The sequence below is a fragment of the Leptonychotes weddellii genome, chromosome 5 (assembly GCF_054177405.1).
Source record: "Leptonychotes weddellii isolate Sample4059 chromosome 5, ASM5417740v2, whole genome shotgun sequence".
Classification (NCBI taxonomy): Eukaryota; Metazoa; Chordata; class Mammalia; order Carnivora; family Phocidae; genus Leptonychotes; species Leptonychotes weddellii.
In genome coordinates this window covers 155,366,434-155,391,450 of record NC_138373.1, presented here as the reverse complement: position 1 = coordinate 155,391,450, position 25,017 = coordinate 155,366,434, and the positions used below count along the sequence as shown (strand labels likewise).

Here is a 25,017-nt window from a genome sequence, read left to right as displayed (position 1 = left end):
TTTGAAATGCTCGTGGATAATTGAATGAATTCGTGCAGTTTTTGGCCAACCCAGATCAGTTGGCTGGCTCTTCCTGGAAGAATCATGTCCGGGACATCCCCATCATCCACTGCCCAACCAGCCAGGACTCCCAGAACCTGCTGCCCCAAGATCAAGGCACCCTGGCCGCTCCCTAAGTTAAACCCACCCATGGGTGAGGACCCCACGAGCTCCCAGGTAAGAAAGGCCTGTGATGTCCCCCTGCCTCTTACAGAGAAAGAGCCCATAGGGGCAGGGACTGGAGGAGGGGAGGTAGCGGCACTGATCTGTTGCCAGAGAGAGAGAGAGCAGGGAGGAACACACTTCTCTCCAGACAAGCTGTTCGCTTACCAGCTGCCTTTGGTAAAAGAAAAAATATTCCTAGTGCCATCTGTTCCCAGAGTGGGGCTGGTGTGGGGCCCGGGGCTTCCTGCCGCTCAGGCAGCCAGACCCAGTTTCAGAATCTGCGACAGCTGCCCCCCTGGATTATTTTGGGAAGCGGCTCAACTCCGCAGCACCCCGGCCTTCCTTCGAGGCATTTCCCGTCACTCCAAAGCTGTTTGCACACCCGGCCCCAGACTGCCAGCTTCTTCTCAGGCCTGCCTGTCCTCCCGTTCAGCCACTGTCATCATCCCTCTTCCCACTTCCCCCGCAACCCCTGCAGGAGTCAGACTCCCCAGGGTGGGGGGCAGGGACAGCCAGCTAAACGGAGGGAAGGGCTCCCTGTCCGCCTCCCTGGTCTCCTCTGTGAGACCTATGGCTTCCACAGCCTCCAAGCGCCAGGCAGGACCCCCAGGCGTCCACCCCATGCCACCGGGGGCTCCCCCTCCCTCACTGACTCCTCAAGGATCGTCACTTTGTGAAAACTAAGCTCCTGGAACAGGGGGATGGGCATCTCAGGCAGGGGCAGCAGCAGAAAGGCCCGGAAACCGAGCTGAAAGCAGACGGGAAGGGTTGGGGTGGGGCAGGGGGTAGACCACAAGGCCGGCATGCCGGGAGGGCCCAGGGCATCGGATGCTGCGGAGAGGCTGGGGACCAGGGGGAATTTAAAGCAGGATACTAATGTAATCACGATCCCAGGACAGAAAAACCCCAAGTGTTGGTGCGGAGCTGGGGTCAAAGGGGAGAAAAGTAGAGAGCCCAGCTGCGGAGTCACCGTATCCTGGCCCCGCATGGGGGTGAGAGCCTGGACAGCTCCAGAGGCAGAGGAGAAGAGAGGAGGGTGTGAGTTTAAGAGGCAAGCTGAGGGCAAGACTTGGTTCCCCGGGAAGGGGTTCTGGATGAGCCATGGATCTGTGGCCTGGGGGCCAGGAGGCTGAGATGGGGCATCAGGAGGTGGGACAAGGGAAGGGGCGAGCTCTGACATGGACATGGAGAGTGGGGTGGGTCCCCCAAGGGAAGCTGCGCCCCTGGGTCTGGTCAGGAAGGGGGAGGGGATGGGGGGTGTCAGGGGCTGGCAGGGGGTGGGGGATGGAGTTACTGTCTAAGGGGGACAGAGTCTCAGTTTGGCAAGATGGAAGGAATTCGAGGGACAGATGGTGGTGATGGTTACACAGCACTTTGAGGGTACTTGATGCCACCGAACCATACACTTCAAAATGGCCAAAATGGCCAGCCTATCGAGTGTGTTTTACCACAGTAAAAAAAACCTGATTGAATCCTGTGATTAAAAGGCAGAGGCATTCAGATTGGTCAGAAAGATACAACTATTTGTGTCTGTAAGGAATCCTCTTTAAATACAGAGACACAGAGAGTTGGAAAGTAGAAAGACGGAAAAGATACCTTGCTGTATTAATATCAGACAAAGGAGGTTTCAGAGCAGGAGATACTCCGGATGATACACAGGTAATGCTCCCAATGGGCACAGCGGTGGCGGCGGCCCCGGGGAGCAGAGATGGCCTGGCCCGCACCAGCCCCTACCGCAAAGCCCCTCCCCAAGGCCAAGGCCGTCAAACTGTGATGACCCCAGACCTAGCGGGCTCTGTCCTCGATGGGGGTCCTGAGCTGGGAATGCAGGGGAGAAGCCCAGCGGCAGCCCCGGGGGGCCCACCTCAGCCCTCCCCTGTCAGCCCTGCCCCCCTGGCCCCTGTGCCTTGTCCTGGTTGGTTCCCGCCCCACGTCGGCTACTGGGACGGCCATGGTCAGCCCTCCTCCAGGGACTTATTCTTTGCGAAACATAGGCAGCAAGTGCCAAGTCTCAGCAGAGAGAGAGCAAGGCCCCTCCCCGGGACAGACTGGGAGACCACAAAGATTTCTCCTTCGGGATTTCTGGGCAAGGTTCTCTGCCACCGTTGTGGGGTGGGGCCTGGCCCACGGTTCCTCTGGCAAGTAACCAACTTAACTGCCCCAAGGGGCTCGGGGGCTTGGTTTTGGAGCCACGTCCATCCCCCTGAGGGAGAGACAGGCTAGCAATAGCTAACTGTGGGCAGGCTGGGGCCTCTGGCCATCTGCCCTGACACCCAAGAGTCCTTTCTGCTCCCAAGGTCAGGCCCTGGAGCCTCAGGGAAGGTCAGCATCACTGGGCTCTCAGCTGCCCCCACGGGTGCCCTGGGAGATGGGACTCTGAGCACCTTCCACGCCTGGCCCGTGGGAAGGGGAGCTGCACTGGGGAGGGGAGGGGGGCGAGCTCGTACACATGCAGATTGAACTGTCTCTCCCAGGACACTACAGCCTCCCCAGATCCCTCCCAGAAATAACACTTGTTAATATAAACTGAGTGAGGCCAGGGGGTGGCTCAAAACAGATCCATGCATGCCTGCTGAGTTCAAAGATACTTGGACACGGGAATGGGGGTGGGGGCAGGGCCGGCACGCCGCAGACACACAGGAAACGGGGGGCACGGGCTGTGCGGTGGGGCAGGTCCCTCTGGGGCCCTTGGGTCTTCCCGCGGCTGCTGCAGGCAGGCAGGCTCCGGGAAGCAGCTTCTGGGGCAGTGACCGCTAATTGGGGGATCCACGGGGCATGCTATCTGTGCTTTCTTGCAGCTTGTGCTTTCGAAACAAGCTGTAGAGGACGCGCAGCGTGCTCTTGGCGTCCTTGTTCACAATGTCTGCGGGCCAGAGGAGAGCAGGACAGCTGGTGAGGCCTCGGCCAGGGCGAGGAGGGGGGTGACCACAGTCCCACTTGGCCCGGGAACGAGGGGCTTCCTGGGACACGGGACGTCAGGGCTAAACCCGGGGTCAAACAGGACGGTTGGTCATGCTAGGCCTGAGTCCTGGGACCCATCACATGGCCCTGCCTCCCTCCTCCCACCCAGTCCTCCCCTGCACCCTCTTGCGGTGCCCCCCACATATAATTCCTCAAGGTCTCATCCGTCTGGACAGCCTGCCCTGGGGTCCCCAGTCCCCTGCCTGTGTCCTCTCCCCGGGCCCCCTCCTCCAGCAGGGTGGGTGGAAGCTGTCTTCCCGTCGTGGGAAGGCCCCGTGCCAAGCAAGAGGACCACCCCGACACAGGCCGTCCCCCGACACCGCAGCACCCACGTGGGCCACGCTCTCACCTTCGGGGTTGATGGGGTAGTCGAGCAGACCTTCGTCCTTCAGCAGCTCCAGGGCACGGGTGACGTTGTGCAGCTGTGATAAGAGCCCACCAGATGTTAGCCCCAACCCAGGCCTGGGCCCCCAAGTCCCAGGCCTCACACTTCAAGGAGGCCACCTCTAGTGGGGAAGGCAGTTATGGGGAGGGGCGTCTGGTCCGGAGGTCAGGGAAGGCTTCCTGGTGGAGGTGACACCTAGAGGTAAGTCCTGCCGGGCAAGGAGACTTAGGCAGGGAAAAGAACACAGGTTTATCCTGGCCTTTTCTGATGCAGCCCCAGCACTGTGGGCAACAGAGGCCCCATCGGAAACAGCTGAGGAGAGCAAGGTGCAGAGTGGCCAAGGGGCTCACACAAGCTTACAAGATGGAAAGTGGCAGAACCAGGTCTGTCTCACTCTGATGTCCGTGCAAAGTGGGCTGGAGGCTGGAGCAGCTGCCCATGCCGAGGCGCTCGTGGGTTCAGATCCCTGCTCATGGGGTAACTTCCAGCAAGTCGCTTGGCACCCCTGGGCCTACCTTGCTCACCTGCAGAGTGGAGTCACCACCATCTGCCCCGTGTCCTGATCCAGGGTGCCGGGTAGGAGCCCAGGGGGGCCCGGACAGCCCTTGGCTCAAAGCACACGCTCTGTTAGCGGGGTTTTCCCTATTCGTGGCTAGTTTCTCCCTTAGGCCTCAATACAATCAAAAAGACCCTGCCCTTCTCCTGGGGACAGCGGCCTGGTGTGGGGCAAAGCAGGTCTAAAGCTGGTTTCCCAAGCTGTTTGACCATAGGATCCACTTGTCGTGGAGCACCTCGTGGGACCAGTGTTTTGGAAACACTTTGTCCACTCGCTTATTTAAAATACATTTATTGAGCATCTACTATGGGCTGGCCGTGCAGCAGGGGGCCAAACCAGACCCCCTCCCTGCCCTCATGGAGTTGGTGCCTTGAGAACTGTCTCTTGACACTATAAAAATGATCACACTTGCTTCAGCTCGTCAAGCCCATACTCGACCTGAGCCCTGCAGGCTCCAGAGACGTCTCAGCATGCTCTACCCCTGGTGTCACTTCCCTTCCATGCACGGCCTGAGATTATAAAAGTAAAACCACCACGTTGCACGGAGCTGAGGGCAGGTTGTAATCCAGGAGGATGTGCTCAAATCCTCCCAGGGAGAAATAATTGAATGTGGGAGGAAGCCCACGATTCCCGATGCCAGTGTTTTGATTTCTGCAGAGCAGACAGTCGCCTCCCTCCCTCTGTCCCTCGCTTGTCTTCCTGGAAGGGATGACGGCCTCACATAAACACCAGTGGCAAGGAAGGTGTGATAATAAGGCATCCAATTTCGAGGGGACACTCTGCCAAGATTACGTACGATTCCTCGGGTGTCCCACCGGCGGAGGGCTGTGGTCCCCGCCCTCCAGCTAATAACTTCTTTGGCATTTTGATCATACGCTCCTACGGCTGAGGTTACCTACAATGTCCTATAAAAATTCATTCTTGGGGTCTGAGCAAAGAGGCTGTTTCTCGCCCCCGCTATGCAGTATGGCTCAGATTGGGAAGTTGGTTCTAAAATCGGTGGCTAGAGCGGGCTCACGGCCCCCAGGGACATCAGGAGTAAGAATGCTTGTCCCTGGCTTGTAACTGGGGTTTGCGAGCATGCCGAATCCTGGGCAGAGGCTTTGAAGTCCCATGAATCCCAACACCTAAGTAACAAAGAGGGGACACCAGTGCTGTTCTGGGTCCCGGTTCTGAGCCCCTTCCCCAGGCTCCCTGGCCTGCGTGTGGCCTGTGCTCTTCCATCTTCCTGCCTTCTCCCCCACCTCCGTGTTCTGCCTTCTGGCTGTAGGGTAAGCACCACCACCTCAGCTGGGCTCTGACCCTCCTGGGCCCTCCCAGTGGCCCAGCACAGGTCTGATCCATCCCCAGGACTGCGGCTCTCACCCTCCCCAGGGCCACAGGCAGGCCAAAGGGACAGACATCTTTCCTTCTCCCACAAACGGCCCCAAGGCTGGCTCTGGGAACTGGCCTGCAGCCCTGCTTCGTATTCCTGCTCTACAGAAGAAGCCACTGTGGAGAGATAAAGGGGGTGCCTCCCAGCGGGCCACAGCAACCCTGGCGTGGACAGAGCTAAGCAGGCCACCTGGGGTCCTGGGCAGGCCGCCACCTGCCCAGTGCTCTAGCGCATCTCAGCCACGCCTCCAGCATCACCTCCGGTAGGGCTGATGCTCACGAAGACTCCTGGCCGGTCCCGAGCAGGCCAGGGGCCCCAGGGACCGCCCGCCCTCGATGCTTCCCCTCTGTGACCCTCCAGACTCCGTCTGGGTGGTCTGAGGGGTGGGCAGGGCAGGGATTGTGAGCCCACGGGGAAGAAACGAGAAGCCCAAGGTGCAGGCCGTGAGCTGGTGGTGGAGCAGGGACCGGACCGAGGCTTCTGGTTCCCCTGCCACGTCTGCCCCGACGTGGGGCCGGATGATGGGGTCCGGTGCTGCCCCTCATCTGCAGAGGAGTGAGAATCCCCTGCCCTCACTGGCAGGTCGATGTCTCTTGTGGAAGGGGCCTTCCCGGCAGGGGAACAGCCCGGGCAATACCCCGAGCGGGGAGAGCGCAGGAGCTCTAGCACCGTGGCGCCCTGCGGGATGGCTGGGGAGGCCAGTGGGCTGAAGAGCAGAGCAGGGGAATGGGAGCCCGCCAGGCGGGGAGGCTGTGCGTGGGGATGTAGGCAAGCCTGTCACTGCCACCAGCATTGTCATCCTCTCCCCGGCTTCCCCGGGTCAGGACGCAGACCCTCCTGCCTGGACTGGTGTAGACGTCCCGCAAGCAGCCTACCAGCCTGCAGGGGCCACAGGGAGACTCCTGACCCCTGCCATGCCCTGGCCCACCCCTGCAGCAGCGCAAACCACAGATGGACGCAACCCTGAGATTTCCGTGCTTCTGTCCACACCTGAACCTTTGCTGATGCTGTTCCCTCCCCTTGGGGTGCCCTCACTCTGCAAAGCAAATGCTGATCAACAATATGTGTCACCTCTTATGCCCTCCCAGACTCCTTCAGATCATAGCAACCGCTCCTTCCTCTGGGTCTCCAACTGACCCACCCTCCCTGAACCAACACACTTCATTGTGGCCCTGGGGAACCACACATCACTGAGAGTACAGTGGGTATAGACTGAGAAGCCCTCAAAAACAGGAGCTGTGTGGGACTATCTTTATGACCCACATGCCACAGCTTGACACCAAGCAGGACCTCAAGAAATGAAGGATCAGATGGCAGATGGGGGCTGGAGAGGTGGATGGATGGATGGATGGATGGATGGGCAGATAAGTGGGTGGATGGATGGATGGATGCGTGGGCAGGTGAATGGTGGATGAACTGGGTGGATGGGCAAATAGGCAAGTCAATGGATAGGTGTGAGGATGGATGGATGGATGGATGGATGGATGGATGGATGGATGGGTGGATGGATGGATGGATGGGCAGGTAAATGGATGGATGAGCAGATAAGTAGGCAGATGGATGGATGGGTGGGCAGGTGAATGGATGAATAAACTGGGTAGATGGGCAAATAGGCAAGTCAATGGATATGTGTGAGGGTGGATGGATGGATGGGTGGATGGATGGATGGGTGGATGGGTGGATGAGTAGATAAATAGACAGATGAATGGATGGGCAGGCAGGTGAATGGGCGGATGAATTGGGTAGATGGGTGGATGGATGGGTAGATATATGGACAACCAAACAAACTTCCCTTCCACCCTTCACTTCTCCTGGAAGTGAATAAGGAGACTGGTATTGCCAACTCCATAAGGCCTACATCAAGGAAACCTCTGGAAAACTTACCATTTCCGCAGGAGAGGTGGGAGTGAGGTAGAATTCCTTCAAGTGCAGGAAGAAGCCTTCCAGTTGTCCAATCAGCAAGAGTAAGAAGACCCCGTCTGCAAACTGCAGAGGAGAGCGTTGGAGGCAGACGGCCCAGGGCTCCCACTCTGCCTCCCGCTCTGCCTCCTGCGGGCTGTGTGGTGCTGCAGGAAGCACGCACCTCTCTGAGTCTCAACTGTCTTTCTGAGACTTAAAGACAACATCCCCGACCTTTGCAGTGTGTTGTAAACATCGGCGGCAGCAGGTAGCGAGCACTCACTGGCCACCTGACACAGACCACACGCTCCATAAAATAGGTTCTTTTCACATTATCTTGTGAGATAGCTGAATATTGCTTTTTAAACCACATACTGATCCGTGAGCTACAGGAGCACAGGAGAAAACAGAGTTGGGTGTAAAATTATTCCTCCGGAAGAGGCAGAGAACAGCACACGGGGCTCATTTTGCTGGCTGCCACATTAATATTTCTGCCTGCTCGGTCTGTATGGTCAGAGATAAAGCCGTCAGCCCGCCAGCAGCGTATCATATCCTAGCGTAATCCTACTCAATCTCTTCAAAGATACAAAACACAAGATTAGCTATTGGAGGGAAAACCACCACTCGAAGTCCTTAATAGAATTTCCCCATATTAAGTCTGTTCCGATGTTATTAGTTCGGTCTGAAATCTCTTCTGCTGATATTCCCTGGTAATACCCCCAAAATACCAGGGACTTCAACTTCTCCCTTTATCCGACAGTCTCTACATACGGTCCTCCCACATATCATTATTTTCCGAACGCCATTCCTTCGCCAAGGGAGAGAGAAAGACGAGAAGCAGGTAAAATGGAAACCTACAGGATCATCCTTATATACCCACATAAGATATAATAAAACCCCAAATTCAGCATTTATGGCATGTCCACAGTGTACCAGGTCCTATGGTAAACACCAGAGGTTCATCATCTTATTTGTCGCTCCCAATTCTATGAGGCTGGTCTCCTTAAACTCATTTTAAAAGAAGAGGAGCCTGAGGTTCAGAGAAGGCCAAGCCAAGGCCACGCAGATAATGTGAAGGAGGTGTCCTTGGAGCTCAGGCCGCACGTGTCCATCTGGTACCCATCAGGTCCAGAGCCTGGTATCGCCAGCCTGCCACATCACCACACCATGTCACACACGGCTTCTCCTGTGGCCACCGTGGGACGTGCTGATGCGCACAAACTGTGGGCCTCAGCACCCCGGATTCAAATCCCGGGTCCTCTGCTCTATTGCTGGGTGACCTTGCATGAGTTCTTCGGCATCTCTGTGTCTTAGTGTCCTCATCTATAAAATGGGGTAGTATCTGCTCCCCGCGCAGGGACTGTCAGGAGGATGCAGGAGTTACTGGATGTAAAGCACTTTGTTTAGGGCCTGGCACATAGTGAGGACTTTATTGCCTTTAGGTACCTGGCAGCCCATCCCTCGCTGGCTAATGCCAGGTGCGTTAGAAGTCAGCAGCTCTGGCTAAGATCACCATAAGCCATTTGGCCCACCGGGGGCCAGACCTGCCTTCCACCTCCCTCCCCCACGGCCACCACGCTGCATGGGCGGAAACATGGTGGCAGGTGGATGAGGCCAGTGGCCAGCAGGCTCCATCGCCCCCCGAAGGCCCCGGGCTGACAACTAGCCTCCCAGCTTCTCTGTTCCCTTCTGTGCTGAGGGGGCATTACGGGTGCACGGTGTCCTCATGGAAGGCCGTGGCCCCCTGCACAAGGCTGACTGGTAAGATTCTGTCCTGCCCCACGGTGGCACTCGGTGAAGTCAGCTGTGGCGGGCTGGGCAACTGGGGGGCCCACAGAGGCTCTAAGACAGCGCCGGGCACGTGACACCATGAGCAAATGCAGTCACACGAGGGGGGCTCCAACCGCATGGGGGAACCCACAGTCCCTGCCTCGCGAGATCCCCGCAGTGTCCCTGGTTGGTGAGGCTACCTCCCAGCAACAGCCCCCCACTAGAGAGGAGGACCCCACGGCTCTGAGAGGCGACACAACCTGGGCCACACAGGGGCAGGACCCGGCTCCCAGGGCCCCGCAGGACCCTCTTCCCCACCTGCACCCCATGGCCCTTCCCTGCCTGGGGGCCCCACGGCTGAGTCCCTACCTGGGTGTCCAGGTTCTGCACAGACAGGCCCAGGCCGTCCAGGTTCTGGTTGACAAAGTTCACAATGGCCTACCCGAGGAAGGACAAGGACCTTAGGCCCAGGGCTCCGGTTTGCCACCTTCCCGCTCGGGAGGGGACAGAAAGCCCCTTGCGTGGCTTCCAAAGCACAGCAGGTGAGGAGCGAGGGCCTTGTTCCTTCCCCTTCATCCTGCAGGACTCAGGGTGGACAAGCGGGAGCGCGACTGGGAGCTTTGATCTCTCTTACCTCTTTCACCGTGTTCACTTTCTCCGGAGCCAGCCTAAATAATTCATCAAAGATGTCCTCTGCAGACAGACCCAATAAACACCTCATTACCATGCCGTTGTCTTTGGGCCAAACAGGGACTGTATTTCCATACAAGTTTCTCAGGGTCCCCAGTCCAGAGGGAGCTATCGTTCTACCTCCGGGTTCTTGAATTTAAAAAACGGGCCTGGGTCTGTCTGGGTCACTGCTCCCCTGGCTGTGTGGCCCAGGAGGAACTGCCTCCCCTCTCTGTGCCTTGGTGTCCTCATCTGCAAAGTATGGCTGGTAATACCTACTAGATGGGGTCGTTGCAGAGATGAAATTTGGGGCCACATAACACACTTGGCGTGGTGGCTGGGCACACAGTAGGGCTTCACTAATGGTCCTCCTTTCTGTAGTGGATGCCTATGGTGTCTGCTCCGCCACCACCCCGTCCTCGGGAAGCTGCCCTGCCTCCTCCCAGGCCCCTGCTCTGCCCACAGGTTCCAGAGCGGACATAGGTGGCTGAGCAGGGGCCAGCCCCACCCGGACACTCAGCCTATAGGTCTCCTCCCCAGCATCTCTGGATTGGCAGAATGAGGACATCGAGCCCTGCACCATGCAAAAGGCCAGCACCCTCAGCAGCTGAGTCATGCCTGTGAGACTCGGGAACAAAAGAGGCATCTTGGCAGCTCAGCAGCTCAGGCCCTGGGCCCGCCTCAGACACCCGAGTCCTCAGATGAATGCCCTTTTCCCACAAGCTATCTTCCTAATATTTGCAGCCCACGCATCTCCCTGGGGGAGACCAGTCCTCCGGCACCGAATGCCCCAGCTAGCTAGCAGAAATTACCTTCCGACTCTGCCACTCAGCAGCTGTGCAACCCTGAGTAAGTCACTTCACCTCTCTGGGCCTCGGTTCCCTCTTTAGTGAAAGGGAAAGGTAGCACCAGATAACAGCATGCCCTTTCAAATGCACCCATAAACATGGTGGAAACACCAGTGGTTCCTTCCAGACCCCTTGGCCCGTGCTCAGGGGAATCGTGTCCCTAAAGGAGCCAGGAAATGGAAGGCAAACGTGTGCTCAGTCGACAGGAGCCGGAACAGCGTGAATGTGCTAGAAAAGGGTTGTGAGGAGGTGCTGCTCTGTGTCCCTGCCCCTCACCATGTGACCCACCCTCATGCTGCCCCCCCGACAAGCTCTGTTCCCTGAGCAACAACCCCCATCCTCATGCTGCCCTACACACGCACACACACACACACACGTGTACACACACACACACACCAGCCAGCCTCCCTGCACCTCCCCTCTCCTTCCTTCCCCCACACATCCTCCCTCAGCCTGTTCTCAGAAGCCCCTCACAGGACATTATTTCCAGCTCTCCAGGTGGGGTGCCCCTAAAGGAACCCCCGGCCCATACAGCAATGTGTCCTAAGTGTGGCGGGCTTAGGGAGGAAAATCATGTTGGGATGGATGGATGATGGATGCACTGGTGGGTGGGTGGGTGGATGGATGGATAGATGGATAGACTGGTGGGTGGGTGGGTGGATGGATGGATAGATGGATAGAAGGGTGGGTGAGTGGATGGATGGACTGATGAATAGAAGGGTGGGTGGGTGGATGGATGGATGGATAGATGGATAGAAGGGTGGGTAGGTGGATGGATGGATAGATGGATAAACTGGTGGGTGGGTGGATGGATGGATAGATGGATAGACTGGTGGGTGGGTGGATGGATGGATGGATAGATGGATAGAAGGGTGGGTGGGTGGATGGATGGATGAACAGCCAATCAGGCCAACCGGCTGCAGAATGAATGAATGAGGGATGCTGGGTGGCTCAGTCAGTTAAGCGTCTGCCTTCGGCTCAGGTCATGATCTCGGGGTCCTGGGATCGAGCCCCACATTGGGCTCCCTGCTCAGTGGGGAGTCTGTTTCTCCCTCTCCCTCTGCTGCTCCCCCTGCTTGTGCGTGCTCTCATGCTCTCTCTGACAAATAAATAAAATCCTCATTGGCTATAGATGGTATAATGTCAGTATAAAAAAGAAAAAATACTGCACTGATTAAAACATATGGAACAAATAAAAATTTACATGTTCTGGGGGCGCCTGGGTGGCTCAGTCAGTTAAGCATCCGACTCTTGATTTTGGCTCAGGCCATGATCTCAGGGTCATGATCTCAGGGTTATGTGATCAAGCCCAACATTGGATTCTGCACTGAGTGGGGAGCCTGCTTAAGATTCTCTCTCCCGGGGCCCCTGGGTGGCTCAGTCGTTAAGCGTCTGCCTTCAGCTCAGGTCATGATCCCAGGGTCCTGGCATTGAGCCCCGCATCAGGCTCCCTGCTCAGCGGGAAGCCTGCTTCACCCTCTCCCACTCCCCCTGCTTGTGTTCCCTCTCTCGCTGTGTCTCTCTCTGTCAAATAAATAAATAAAATCTTAAAAAAAAAAAAAAAAAAGATTCTCTCTCCCTCTCCCTCCACCTCCTCCCACTCTCTCTAAAAAAAAAAAAAAAAAAAGTCCATGAGTTCACATCAATACCAAAAAACAGAAGAAAGAAAACTAAAATAAACAATTATAAAAAATGAAGGAAGGAAGGAAGGAAGGAATGGCTGGACCAGTCAATGGGTGAAGAGGTCTGTCACGAGAGCAGCGGCCACGTCCCAGACCAGCCACGATGAGGTACCCACGCTGTGCTAAGCACATTTGCAAATTCTTTCAACCCTCATCACCAGCCCAAGAGGTAGGTGCCGTCATTAATCCCATTTTACAGATGAGAAAGCTGAGGCACAGACAGGCTAAGGCACTTGCCCAGGTTCGCACAGCTGCCGAGAGGAAGCACTAGTGTTCGAACCCAGGCCATCTGGCTCCAGAGTCCACACGTGTGTAACAACCCCACCGTCACCACCAGTGGGGATTATAAATCTCTCCCCCACATGAGCAGTACCAGGAGAGGAAATAGCCGGATCCATGGACGCACTGACAGACAGGAGGAGGGACAAATGGACCAGAAGAAGGCTCGAGGGCGCAAAGGGGGTGAGAATGCCCAGCAAGTCACCCCTCGTCATCACATCTGTGTCAACACACACCCAAGAGGAACAGATCCCCTTAGGGTACAATAGTACTCACGCGCAGGTTGGTCCTTGTCTGTGCTAAAGGGAAATTGTAGGGGGAGAAAGGCAAAGAAATGGTTAAAAAATATATATACCGTCCTCAGACCTCTAGTTTCTTCATATGACAAGACTTGGCACGTGCAGAGTTGACAACGAAGCTGGCGGCTCCTTCTTCCCCCGCAGCTTCGTAAGCAGGCAGGGAGGGCCCTTGTGCAGAGCAAATGGCCAGAAAGAGGCCCGTTCCCTTCCCTGGAGGTTTCCGCACCGAGTTATGTCTGGGTTTTATCATTTCTGTGGTTGTCATTTTGGTCGGGGCGGGAGGCATTATATGTGCGACCAGACACACAAATTGTACGTTTATCACGGGTATATTTTTACATATCCCCTGTGGGATCAGCACCCCAAAGAGATAGAGACCCTTCCTAGCACCCCCACGTGCTTTCCCCCCTGCCACCCCCATGACCCCCCAACCAGGATTACCACTGCTCTGATCCCTCCCACTGTGCATGTGTTTTGCCTGTTCCAGGAGTGCGTGTTGGTGAAATCACACAGCACACACTCTTCTGGGTCTGGCTTCTTTCACTCTGTGTTTCTTGTTTTGAATGGTTTTCCTTTGACTTTGTGTCAAATTTTCCACGCCAGCCCCACCCCTGAGAAGCAAGGATCTGGGCCCAAAGCAGGCCAGGCGGTCCCAGGGGAGCCAGGTGCCATGACCCCGCCCCCATGACCGTGGCCCTCAGCAGGGGACTGGGCTGTGCAGGGCAGAGCGGGCAGCCTAAAGCAGAGACCCGGAGCTCATCAGCGTGAACCACGGTGCCAGAGGGAGAGACGCCCCCGTGCTGCCCGAGACACTGGCTGGGAGCTGAGGGGAGCCGTCACGGAGTTCCAAGTTCATAAAGGGGTGGAGAAGGATGATTGTAGGATCCTAAGCGGGGCAGGAATGTGGCATCATGAACAGATGACACCTTCCCACTCAAGCCCCCCAGGCTCATTTCCAGACCCTGAAGCTTTGGCTCAGAGGAGGAGCCAGGTCAGCGTCACCGAGCAGCTGGGTGACTGCGAGGTCACTCAGCCTCACTGAGTCAGAGGGGAGCAAGGCTTCTTCCCGGGGTGCCCTGGGGAAGGTTAAATGGGCCTGCATGTGAACCGGATGCCCTGGCATGAGGGGCCAGCAAAAGTCGGCCTCCTCCTAATCTTTGCCCTGCTCAGCACACGTGCTTGGGTCACAGTGGACACTGGTCATCAACTTTCCATTGATTTCACTACCTTCCACTCCCCACAGGAGCCATAGACTGGATGGACCCCAGGGTTGGAGGGAGTCCAGGTGGGGGAAGGCCCCCAAGCACACATTACCTATAACCTTCACAACAGCCCACGAGGTAAGAATGGGTCTCCATTTTTCAGAGGAGCAGAGGCTCAGCACTGTGGGAGGTGACTTGTCCAAGGTCACACAGCTCATATACCACCGATGGGGAGCTAAGCCCAGGTGGGGCTGCATGCCAAGCCTGTGAGCTAGAGAGAACTGACTCCTCAGCTGGGCTCTGTGAGGGTCAAACGGGTCACAGGAGCTACACAGCCCACCCTGCACATAGTGGGCCCTCAGCAAATGTTAGAGGAAAAAGGAGAACCTACAACCTCCTGCAAGAGGCCCACTCTCAGACCAACCCAGAAAGACCTGGCCAGCACTGCCTGGGAGAGCCTTTCCCTCCAGGAGGGCAGAGGGAAGAGCTCATTGGCTGAGCATCCTGCTTGCCCAGACAGACCGAAGGTAAACAGATAAACAGCTGGCTGACATGGACACCCAAGGACAGAGCTTCCTGCCCCACATACAGTAGGTGCTCAATAAATGTTGGTGGTATGAGGGAGTGTTTGGTGCGCGTGTCTCTGGGCACTGGGAGGCCAGCGGGGTTCTGTCATCCTGTTATAACATTTATGCTCAACTGCAGCATCTCCCTGCCATGGATGATTCCCTCACCCATATCCAGCACTTGGGCACCAGGCAAAGGGGAACCAACATGGCATCGGGGTCCTCTGACCCCAGTTCTGGATTCCTCCTGGCCCACAATAGCTATGGTGTGATCTCAGGACTGGGAGCCACAGCCCCTTTTCTAACCCCAATTCTGCCTGTTTTGTTGGGTTGTGCAGAGAATGAAATGAGCTGGCAGGGGTTGGCATGCCTAACAGCCCATAAAGGGCCATGCCCTGTGAGGCCCAGCAAGATGGAAGGGCTCCCAGCAGGGCTGAGGGGTCAGCAAGGCCCTCTGGGGGCTGAGAGGAAGCTAGGGAGGTGTGAGGGCCCCTCCCACAAAGGGCAGGTAGATCGGACCCTGGGCCCAGGCCCCACGGCCCATTCTCAAAAAAACATAACCTGGCCTCTGCTGTAGGTCCTGGTTCTTCCCTCACCTGCACTGAGTGAGTTGTTCCACTGATTTCTCTGACTTCAGACCATTTTTGGTGCTCTAAGAAAGAAAAAAGGGGAAGAAATTGAGTAATCCCAGAAAACTCAGGGACCCATGCCAGCCATTAAAAGACTGTAGTTGCCAGAGCAGCCCCAAGGAACCCAGCTCACTCTACCTCATCCCCTCCTCAGAGGTGGTTCCTAGACAGCTCTCATCACTGTGGCCTGACTCAATGTTTTTTTTTCTCATGAGCCTTGAGCCCCATGAGGATGAGAACAATGTCTGTCTTGTTCCCCAGGTATCCCCAGAGTCTCACCCAGTGCCTGGCTCATAGGGAGTCAATGAACATGAGTTGATCTGAATAATGAATGAATGATGACCAGATGGATGGGTGGATGGACAGACGGATGGATGGATGGATGGATGGACGGATGGATGGACAGATAGGATGGATGGATGAATGGATGGTAGATGGATGGGTAAACGGATGAGTGGATGGATGGATGGAGGATGGATGAGTAGATGGATGAGTGGATGGATGGATGGATGATGGATGGATGAGTGGATGGATGGATGGTGGATGGATGGACAGATAGATGGATGGATGGATGACTGAATGGATGATGGATGGATAGATGGTGGATGGATAGATGGATGGATGGATGGTGGATGGGTGGGTGGATGGATGGATGGATAGATGGGTAGAAGGGTGGATAGAGGGGTGGGTGGACAGGTGGGTGGAGGGATTGATGAATGAGTGAATGAATAAGTGAAGGAGTGAAGGAATAAAGTCACCTCCGATTTACATAAGAACTATAAACAAAGTCACGACACTACTTAGTAGAGAATTTCAATCAATGGTTTTGAAAAAAGTAAGGATGATTTCACCTGAGTGAAAGGTAAGCTCGAAGACAGGAAGTCCCAATGCTCACCAGGTACTGGGAGGTTGGGGGAAGGAGTAATGGAGAGCAGGAGTAGGTGGGGGCCCATTTGTGGTGCTCAAACTCTGCCTGAGGGAGAAGCCGTGGGTTCCAGGGACATGAACTTCAGCACAGTTGTGAGTGTGCTAGAGCAAGGGTGGAGGTGGAGGTGCAGGTGGAGAAACCTGAGAACGCTCCCTTGTATAGTCACAGCCCTCCATAGTGACCAAGGAACAACACTGCAGTGCTATGGGCCAAGGCTGTGAAGGCTCCCAAAAGGCCATGAACAGATGACCACTTATGGCCCACGTGACATGGCTGCCATCAGCCAGGACCTTCCTAACACCACCCCCACCAGCAGATGCTATCTACTGAGGTAAGTGGGACTGGCCAGTCTGCAGACCTACTTATGGCCCCCCTGGACTCTCGACACCTCCCACCCACAGCTCCAGCCCAGCGCCCACGGCTGTCCTGGAGGGATGTGATCTATCTCAAGGGAGGGTCAGTCCCCTCCCATGCAGCACCCCCAATCCAGGGTATGGTGATATGGACCCAAAATGGTCAGCCTACACACAGGGGTCCCCTGAGGCCCAGCCTCGTACCTCCATGGTGATCACCTCCACCTGGACGTTGGTCGGAAGGGGCAGGTCGGGCTGGAAGTGGTTGGCCAGGGCCACGAGCAGATGCAAGGTGGCCAGCAGGTCCTTGCTGAAGATGGCTGGGGGGGCACAGGTCAGAGCTGAGGGGCTGCCCAAACCTGGGACCACATGGAGGTCTCTTTGTGGTCACAACCACCCTCTGAAGACCAAGGAGCTCTGCGTCCAGCCTTCTGGAAGGCAGAGTTCTGGAGACACTCATTCTGAACCCAAAACAGTCACCCTTTGCTCTTGTCACCCCGCTCTGCAAATGCAGCACAAGGCACCATGTGGACGGGGCTTCAGACACAGAGGCAGTCCCTGCTGACAGTTGTGTGCAACCCGATGCCCTACAGCGGGGTCCTGCCGGGAGAAACTGCTGGATTCAGATGAGTGTGACTTAATTCAGGGCCAGTATTATACACATCGGGCATTGAAAGCGAGTCTTTAAACCAAGTGGTAAAGGCAGTGGCATGAGACCCAACCAAAGCTGGGCTTGAAAACGGCTCCATCATCATCCCCAGCCCTGGAGAAGGTACAGAACCCCTTTCTGCCTCAGTGCTCTCATCTGGAAAATGGGAGGGATGTGGGGTTCCGAATGGTGGGAAGGTCATACTGAACTGCTAATGGGCTGGGGTCGGGGTCTGGGTGCTGTGCTCATGCTCGTTTCTCACAAGCCTGCCCTGCAGGTATAACTTAAACCAATTAATGAAAGAGGATTGGTAGCACCCATCTGACAAGGCAAGTGGGGGCTCGCGGTGCTTGGGACTCAAACGGGGGCTGCATGGTTGACCCAGTTTATGCTGTCCACACCGCGGCGGTCCGGAAGTGCATAGGGCTGTTTGCTCCCAACAGGTGCACGACTTTGCCCAGGAGGCCGTGCTTCTTCCAAGCCCCCGGGGTGTCCCCATACCAAAGGCAGGTGAGCACAGCTGCTGGGTGAACAGAGGCCACTGGTGCAAAGGGACCCAGGCGCCCCCCGCCCTCCCCTAGACCCTGCCCCAGCCGAGGCCCCACTTACTTCCCACGCTCCACTTGAGCTGCCGCTCCTCCACCTGCAGACTGTGGTTGATGGCCTCCAGGACCACCTCGAGCTTGCGCCTTTGGCTCGGGGCAGTGAGAGCCATCTCCTCCACTTCCAGCTTGAGCCCGGTCAGAATCTCTAAGGGCAGGAGAGAGTGGGAGAGCCAGGGAAGGAGTGGGGGGAGGGGTGGAGGGAAGCAGAAGAGGGAGGAGGGGGAGGGAGGGGGGAGTACAGTGGGAGGGGGAAGGGGGGAGGGCACTGGGGGACCTCCCCTTCCATAAGCTGTGTGACCTGAGCAAGCCCACGCCCTCTGAGCTGCCCTCCACTTGCCCCCTCACCTTGACCACCCCGTGCCTGCTCCCTTAGCCCTCTGCATAGCTCTGTGCACCTCCGTTCTGCAAGGCTGTGTGGCCTAGACTCCTAGGCTCAGATCCTGACTCCCCCGCCTTCTTCACTCTGAGACCTTGGACAAGTGACTAGGCCTCTCAGTTTCCTCATCTGTAAAATGGGGACACTAACAGGATAGAGTTTTTCTGAGGATTAACCGCAGCTGCTCCATGGCAGGTGCTGGGGAAGGGGCTGGTAGGATCATTTGGTCACCAACTACAAAGGGCTCCCAGGCCGGCTGAGGACCGGAATCGGGACCACCCCAGGCCTCTGGGACCTCACAGCTTTGTGCAGAAGGCAGATGTGTAGACCAAACCTGACATCTCAACAGCAAGGGGGAGGGTACCTGGGGGCAGGGTAGGGGACCTGCCTGGGGCCAGGAGGCAGCTCTGAGAGTAAAGGCGACCTGGGGAGCACTAGGCGTTTCCAGATTGAGACAGGCCCCCCCGCCGGGGAAGGAGCCCAGCCCACCTCTACCCGCCTGGGTCGTCTCACTGCTGGCCTGTCTTCTCCAGCAGCCAGGGGCAGCCCGAGGCCGGAGACCTGGGTTCTTTGTTATCCACCGCAGCCTATAAACAGCAGGTGCTCCATACATGACACTCAGCAGGGGGCAGGAGGGTGAAGCTGAGTGAGGAGCCCACCCTCGGGGGCCTGGAGGGGCCGGGCTGGGGGGCTGGGGCCCAGACCCGTGCAGCCCTGGGAACTGCTACTTACGGAAAAGGTGGTGCAGGATGAGCCCATCAAATATGTCCTCCTCCAGGCTGCGGACCACAATGTGCTCAGGGAGGAGCTTGGCATTGATCCACTCCATTAGCACCTGCAGATCCCAAGAGGACGGCTGACCCGGGACCACTCCTCACCTGGTCCCCCACCTGGCTCTGTTCTGACCTCGGCCTGGAATGCCCTCCTCCCACCTGCCAAATCCTACCCATCCTTCAAGGCCAGGTCAAATGTCACCTCCTCTGGGAAGCCCTCCCTCCTCTCCCAGGCTGAGTTAGGGGCCCGCTCTGGGCTCCCAGGGACCAGGGCATGGTGGAGCTGTCTTTTGTCCTGTGCAAGGTGTCAGTGCCGGGAAGCTACTGTAACTGGTCCCTGTAAGTGGGGACGTGGCTGTGGGACTGGATAACTGGGAAGAGCACTGAAGGCCCTTGATAGGAAAAGCCTAAATTGCCTCGAAGAGGCTGTTGGTAGAAATCTGGACACGAAGCAGGCACCTCTGGTAAAAGCTCAGAAGGAGAGGAAGGACAAGATACTGGGAACACAGAGGAGGCCCCGTGACAAGGAGGCAGAGATTGGAGTGGCGCGTCTACACACCAAGGGACACCAAGGGTTGTCGGAGACCTCTGATGGTGGGAGAAAGGCCTGGGATGGGTTCCCCCTCAGAACCTCTGGGAGGAACCCACCTGCCCACACCTTGACTTAGGACTTCCAGCCTCCAGGCTGGGAGACCATCAACTCCCCTTGTTTTAAGCCACGTGGTTCATGGTACTTGGTGGTGGCAGCCCCAGGACACCGGCACAGGGGCTGTGGGTGTCCCACCCTATCCCCCAGACTTTCGGCTGTGGGGCACCCCCTCTGCAGCTCTGCCCGGGCACCCCACCCTGCCTGGGCTCAACAGGCCAGAAGGGCAGGAAGCAGAGCCCTGAGCCTTTAAGGGAGCAGCGCCAGCTACTCCAGAGCTGGTGAGGAAACCCCCAAGCTCCTCCACCTCCGCCCCTGCTCCCAGAGGGGCCCAGCAGGCTTCAGCTTCCACCAGCGGCACCTGCCCTGGCGGCCCCTTCCCTCCCCATCTCCCTTCCCTACTTGATTTCCTTGTCTCCTCTATTACCTGCCGACTCACTACTTACACCCAAACCCTTATCTCAGGATCAGCTCTTGGAAGAGCCCAAACTAAGACATGTCAGGTTTTCCAGGAGGGACCGAGCTGGCTGTGCCCTGCATCCCAGTGCCTGATGGTGGGAGAGGTGGGATGGAGGGAGCGAGGGAACAGGAGGCAGAAAGGAAGGGATGGGAAATGGCCACAATCTGGGGCTGGAAGGTGGTACAGGCCAGGAGGCCTCCCTGGAGGAGGCAACAGAAAGGCCATGTGGAGACTGGAGAAGTAGGGCAGAGGAAAACGGAGGCCTGAGCCTGCCTGTGCTCAGCTGGTCCAGGAGCCACAGCGGCAGACTCAGAGCCATGGAGAAACTGGGTGACCTGGGTGAACCACGCCCATTCCTGCCCATTTTGCCTGTTCTCCATTGCCTCTGACAGGTGAAAGGGCACACGGTTTGGGGCCTGGGTCAAACTCCAGTTCTGGTCAGCCACTGGCCAGCCTTGTGTCCCCCACCAGTCAGGTCACCCCTCTGAGCCTCACTATTCCCTCCATGGGATGCAAAGCAGCAGATGCCTCTTGACCATCATGAGGCTTGCTGGGATCATCTATGTAAACGCACACAGTGGGTGCTCAATAAATGTTCTTTCATGTAGTCATTCAACAGGTCTGCCAGGGACCTGCAGGGTCACCCCCTGCTGGCCTGCGGTCGGGGGGCGCAGGTGGCCTGCTGTCCCCACCCCAAGAAGGTGAAAAGACCCCCTCCAGAGAAATCAGGAGAGACCACAGAAAGCTGCCGTACCTTTTGCAGTTCTTCAAATTTGGGATCCTGCCGGGAAGTGGGGGGCAGGTATTTCTTTTTCTCTCCTGGAAGCAGAGGTGAGCATGACACATGTGTGCGGACACTGCAGGGAGCTGGGCAGCTCTCTCCCTGCAGGTCACCTGTATGCAGGTACCTTGACATGAGGGATATTTAGTCCTGTGCTTCACACATACACACACACACATACACACAAACACACACATGCACACACACACACGTGCATACACACAGTCGTAGATACACACACAAGCACGTGCATGCGCGTGCACACACACACACACACACACACACCCTGAGCAGCAAACGTCTAAAGTGACTCGGATTTCCCAGACACGCCTCGTCCTCCACGCCTCTTTCTTTGCCATGCTGTTCCCACCACACCCTAAACGCCTTTCCCTCTCATTTCCCTCATGAGCACTAGCTCATCCTCAGGCACAACAATATTTATATTTTGGGGACATACCCAGCCTGAAAAACTATTTCTTGCCTGAAATTCAAATTTAACTCGGCCTCCTGTGTTTTATCTGGCAAATCTACCCACTTAAGAAGATGCAGGGTTCACGCAAGCCCAGGGGCTGGGCACCAAGGGCCCGAGGCGGAGTCCTCCTGCATCTGTCCAGCTCCCTGGTGTGGGCAGGACCCAGAGGCCACCCCGGCTGACTCTCTGAGCCCCAGGATCCTGGTCAGCAGCTTCCTGACATTCTAGACTCACAGAACCCACACTTGTCAAGGCTGAGAGGGAACTGCAAGATCATCTAGTCTCAATGAACATGGGGGAAACTGAGTCACCTTGTGGGGACTGCCTTGCCCAAATTCACAAAATGCAATGCCTCTGTCTTCATATGACGCAGCTGGGGGCTTTTCCTAGACGTTCTGAAAACCTTCAAGTACTACCCAGCCCCATATCTCCCGACAAGAAGGAGGGCTCTCTAACCCGCTGGGTACCAGCCGGCTCTGGACCAACGCCTGGGGAGTTGGTGGGTGAACGGCTCCGGTGGTACCCCACCCTCACCCCACCCCTTCTCAGAGCGGGCTTCCTGCCGCTCTCAATCATCACACGTTCCAGCTCTGCCTGCCAGTACTTCAAATAGTTCTAAATCAACCGTAAAACACAAAATAAATATTTTTTCAAATAACTAAGCCCTACCGCTAACAGCAGTTTTGCTCATGACACTTTCCAGCCTCAAACCCTCTATAAACAGAGAGCCCCGGGACGACAAAGGAAGTCAGCCTCGTGACGCTGGGCCACCCCTGCACCCGGCCCCCTCCCACCGCCCGGCCGCCAGGGTCTCGCTCACCACCCCCGGGGGTCTCTCGGCCACAGCGCCTATCTCGAAAGGCTGTCTTCACAGCATCTCGATCAAGTTGCATTCTGCTCTTTCACTTCAATTATCTAACCCTTTCTCTCCATCATCACACTTAGGTTTGAAAGGTGACATAAATTCCAGTGAGTTCGCTTAAAGCCTCTGCTGAGCAGGACCTTTGGGTTGCTCCCTATTTTCTTCTTTTCTGTAACAGGGTGAGGATGGCCTGGGGCACCTGCATTGTCCCTTCCGACTGTCTCCTGGGAGGGAGGTTTCAGGGGCAGCGGCCACAAGCTCCCCAAGCTCAGAAAACAGACTTGCGGAATTCCCCCGTCCTACGGCCACCCCCCTTTGCAAAGGGACCCAGGCGTGTGAAGGAAGCAGATCGACAAGCCCCCATTCCGCGAGGCGTCAGATGTCTGCTGTCCGCCACAGTAAAGGAGTCACAGGCTACCTGCTACATTCCTCTCTGGGCCTCAGTTTCCTCGTGTACGCCAAGGAGGCGGGAACATCTACCCTCAGAGCAGTAAATGAGATGCTGCTACTACTAAATAAACAGCAGCAGTTGGAATTTCCTCTTAACATCACCATTAACCTGGAGATGTGCGGTCACGAGGGGAATGGGGATGCCCGCCGAAGATTCTGGAAGCGGGGGCAGGCGGCTGTCAAGGGTGAAGCAGAAGGCATCGGCAGGGGCCGAACAGAACTGGGTGCCGGATGACAACTTGGAAAGCAAGGCAGCGCCTTGCTTGCAACCGCCTGTTGGGTTCCTGCCATGCAGACCCTCACCTCCCCCGCCCCGCCCGCCCCCCCCCCCCAGCCCCACTTGGACAGGCACCTTGTGGGAGTTCCTCCTCCGTCGGCGGGCCCGTCACCTTAGGGAGCTGCAGCAGGTTGTATAAGGACTCTGACTCCATTTCTCCCTTGCTGGCCCTGGGGGTGCAGGGGATAGAAGGCTTATCATCCTCGGCCTCTCTGTGGTTTGGGGGGGTCTCATTGCTCATGCCAGCATGGGAGGGGTCAACATTTACAGAGTGTGTGCAGCCCCCTCCACGGGTTCATTATGGGCAGGGGGCTGGGCTCACGGCCCGCGGGACCGGGCACATTCAGAAGCCGGCCCTGGCCTCCTTCCTGTTCCGCTGGGCTCACTTCCTCTCCTGCTCAGCCACCCTCTTCAGCCCCTGCGTCTTCCCCCAGCGTTTCTGGTCCCAAACAGACATTGGGGCTGGGGTGTCATGCATCAGAATGGTGGCCAGCTCCAGCCCCCAGGGAGGCCCCCAAAGATGGGGGCATTCACAGGGGCCGCAGCCTCCCCATCGCCCTAGCAGCCAGCCCAGGGACCAGGGTGCTGCTGGCAGCTCCCTCCTGCCCTGAGGCGAGGATCCAACCCTACCCCCTGGATAGGCCTCCAAGCTCCTTCTGGACAGGATTCGGTTCAAAGGACACGGCCACAGAAAAGGAAAGAGCCTTGCCTGGGGGTTAGGTGGCCCAGGTTCCAGGCTGGCTCCTCCTCATTCTCCTTGTGTGACATTGGACAAATCCCCTCCCTTTCTGGTCCCAAAGATCTTTACAGACAGGGCCGGACTCCGAGCTCACCGAAGGCACTGGAGTGGACAGAGCTGGAACGGCCTCAAGCCGTCGGCCGCCCCGGGCAGCCCCTCCCTGCCCCGGGCCTGTTTCTTCATCTGAAACCGGGTGGCCTCTCTTCCCCGCACGCTGGATGAAGCTCAGGAGAGGTGGCAGGGGGAAAGGGAGGCTGCCCGCTTGGCCACGCAATGGGATGGTGCCCGTCTGCCCGTCCGGCCCCAGGAGGGAGGAATGGCCGCTTCCGAGCCTGGGGGGCCGGAGGGGCAGAGGGGCTCCGGGCTTCGCCTGGCCCGACTCCCTCCCCGTGCGGCCTCAGCTGAGGCTGTGTCCTCTGCGGTCCGCTTCCACAAGCCCCCGGGAGCCCTCCCTCACTGAGCTCTGACTCCCGAGCTTTAGAGAGAGGCAGAAAGCCCCGAGCCGAGGGCTCCCGTGAGCTAAGATGCCAGGAGGACTCACCTGGCTGCCTCCTTCACACCAGGGAATGAAGCTGAAGCTCGTGATCACTGGCTTCCAAATAAAAGTTAAGTTCCTAGCCGTGGGGGGCTGGAGGGGCCACACTGCTCACTTCCTCCAGGCCTGTGGCTTCCGCAGGGCCTGCTCGGAGGCGTCTGCACGCAGCTTCCTCCTCACTGGGCCGCTGAGCCTGCTGCCTCCACAGCCCCACCGGAAAGCTCTGTCCCTGGAGCCCCAACCACCCAGCCACACCTCCTGGCCCTCAGATGCCTCGCAGGCAACTCGGATCTGCGATTTCTTCCGTCTCTCCCTCTCCCCTCCCCACCACGCAGCCCAAGCCAGTCCCTCCCGGCCTCACCATCTCCGAGTGGCCAGCACCAGCCAGCCAGCCAGCCGCCCGAGGCCAGAGACCCCCACAACCCCGCCCCTAGCGAACTTCGAGCCGTGCCTCAGGCCATCCCTCCACCCCCACACCCCCAACCAGCCAGCCCCTCTTCCCCTCTTCCTCTGGCCTGGACCACATAGGAGCCTCCTTGCTCGAGCCCCACAGCCAGCCTCTCACACCCCAACCCCTGCCTGGATGCTCACGTCCCAGACCCCTCAAAACCCACCAATGGCATCCCATCGTTCTTAAAATCTACTCTGCACAGCCCAGCGTATGTCCTGATGGACCTGCTGGTTAGATCTCCATCCCCATCTCCAAACCTCCCAGCCATGTTGACCAACTTTCTGCTTCCTGAACACACTACATGCCTTACTATTTCCTCTGCCTAGAAGCCCCTGC

General features: G+C 57.3%; 1 protein-coding gene across 1 annotated transcript; it reads right to left on the bottom strand.

Moving 5' to 3' along the window:
• Positions 1-1,786: 1,786 nt before the first annotated feature.
• Positions 1,787-24,470, bottom strand: PARVG (parvin gamma). The gene is made up of 13 exons (XM_081822613.1): positions 24,237-24,470; positions 23,032-23,126; positions 20,869-20,933; positions 18,968-19,070; positions 17,864-18,004; positions 16,810-16,925; positions 15,292-15,347; positions 12,905-12,927; positions 9,785-9,843; positions 9,520-9,588; positions 7,366-7,467; positions 3,515-3,587; positions 1,787-3,067 (listed from the first exon to the last, which is right to left on the bottom strand). The coding sequence occupies exons 2-13, from the start codon at positions 23,108-23,110 to the stop codon at positions 2,958-2,960; spliced, it is 996 nt and encodes a 331-aa protein (XP_081678739.1). The 5' UTR covers positions 23,111-23,126; positions 24,237-24,470; the 3' UTR covers positions 1,787-2,957.
• Positions 24,471-25,017: the final 547 nt, after the last annotated feature.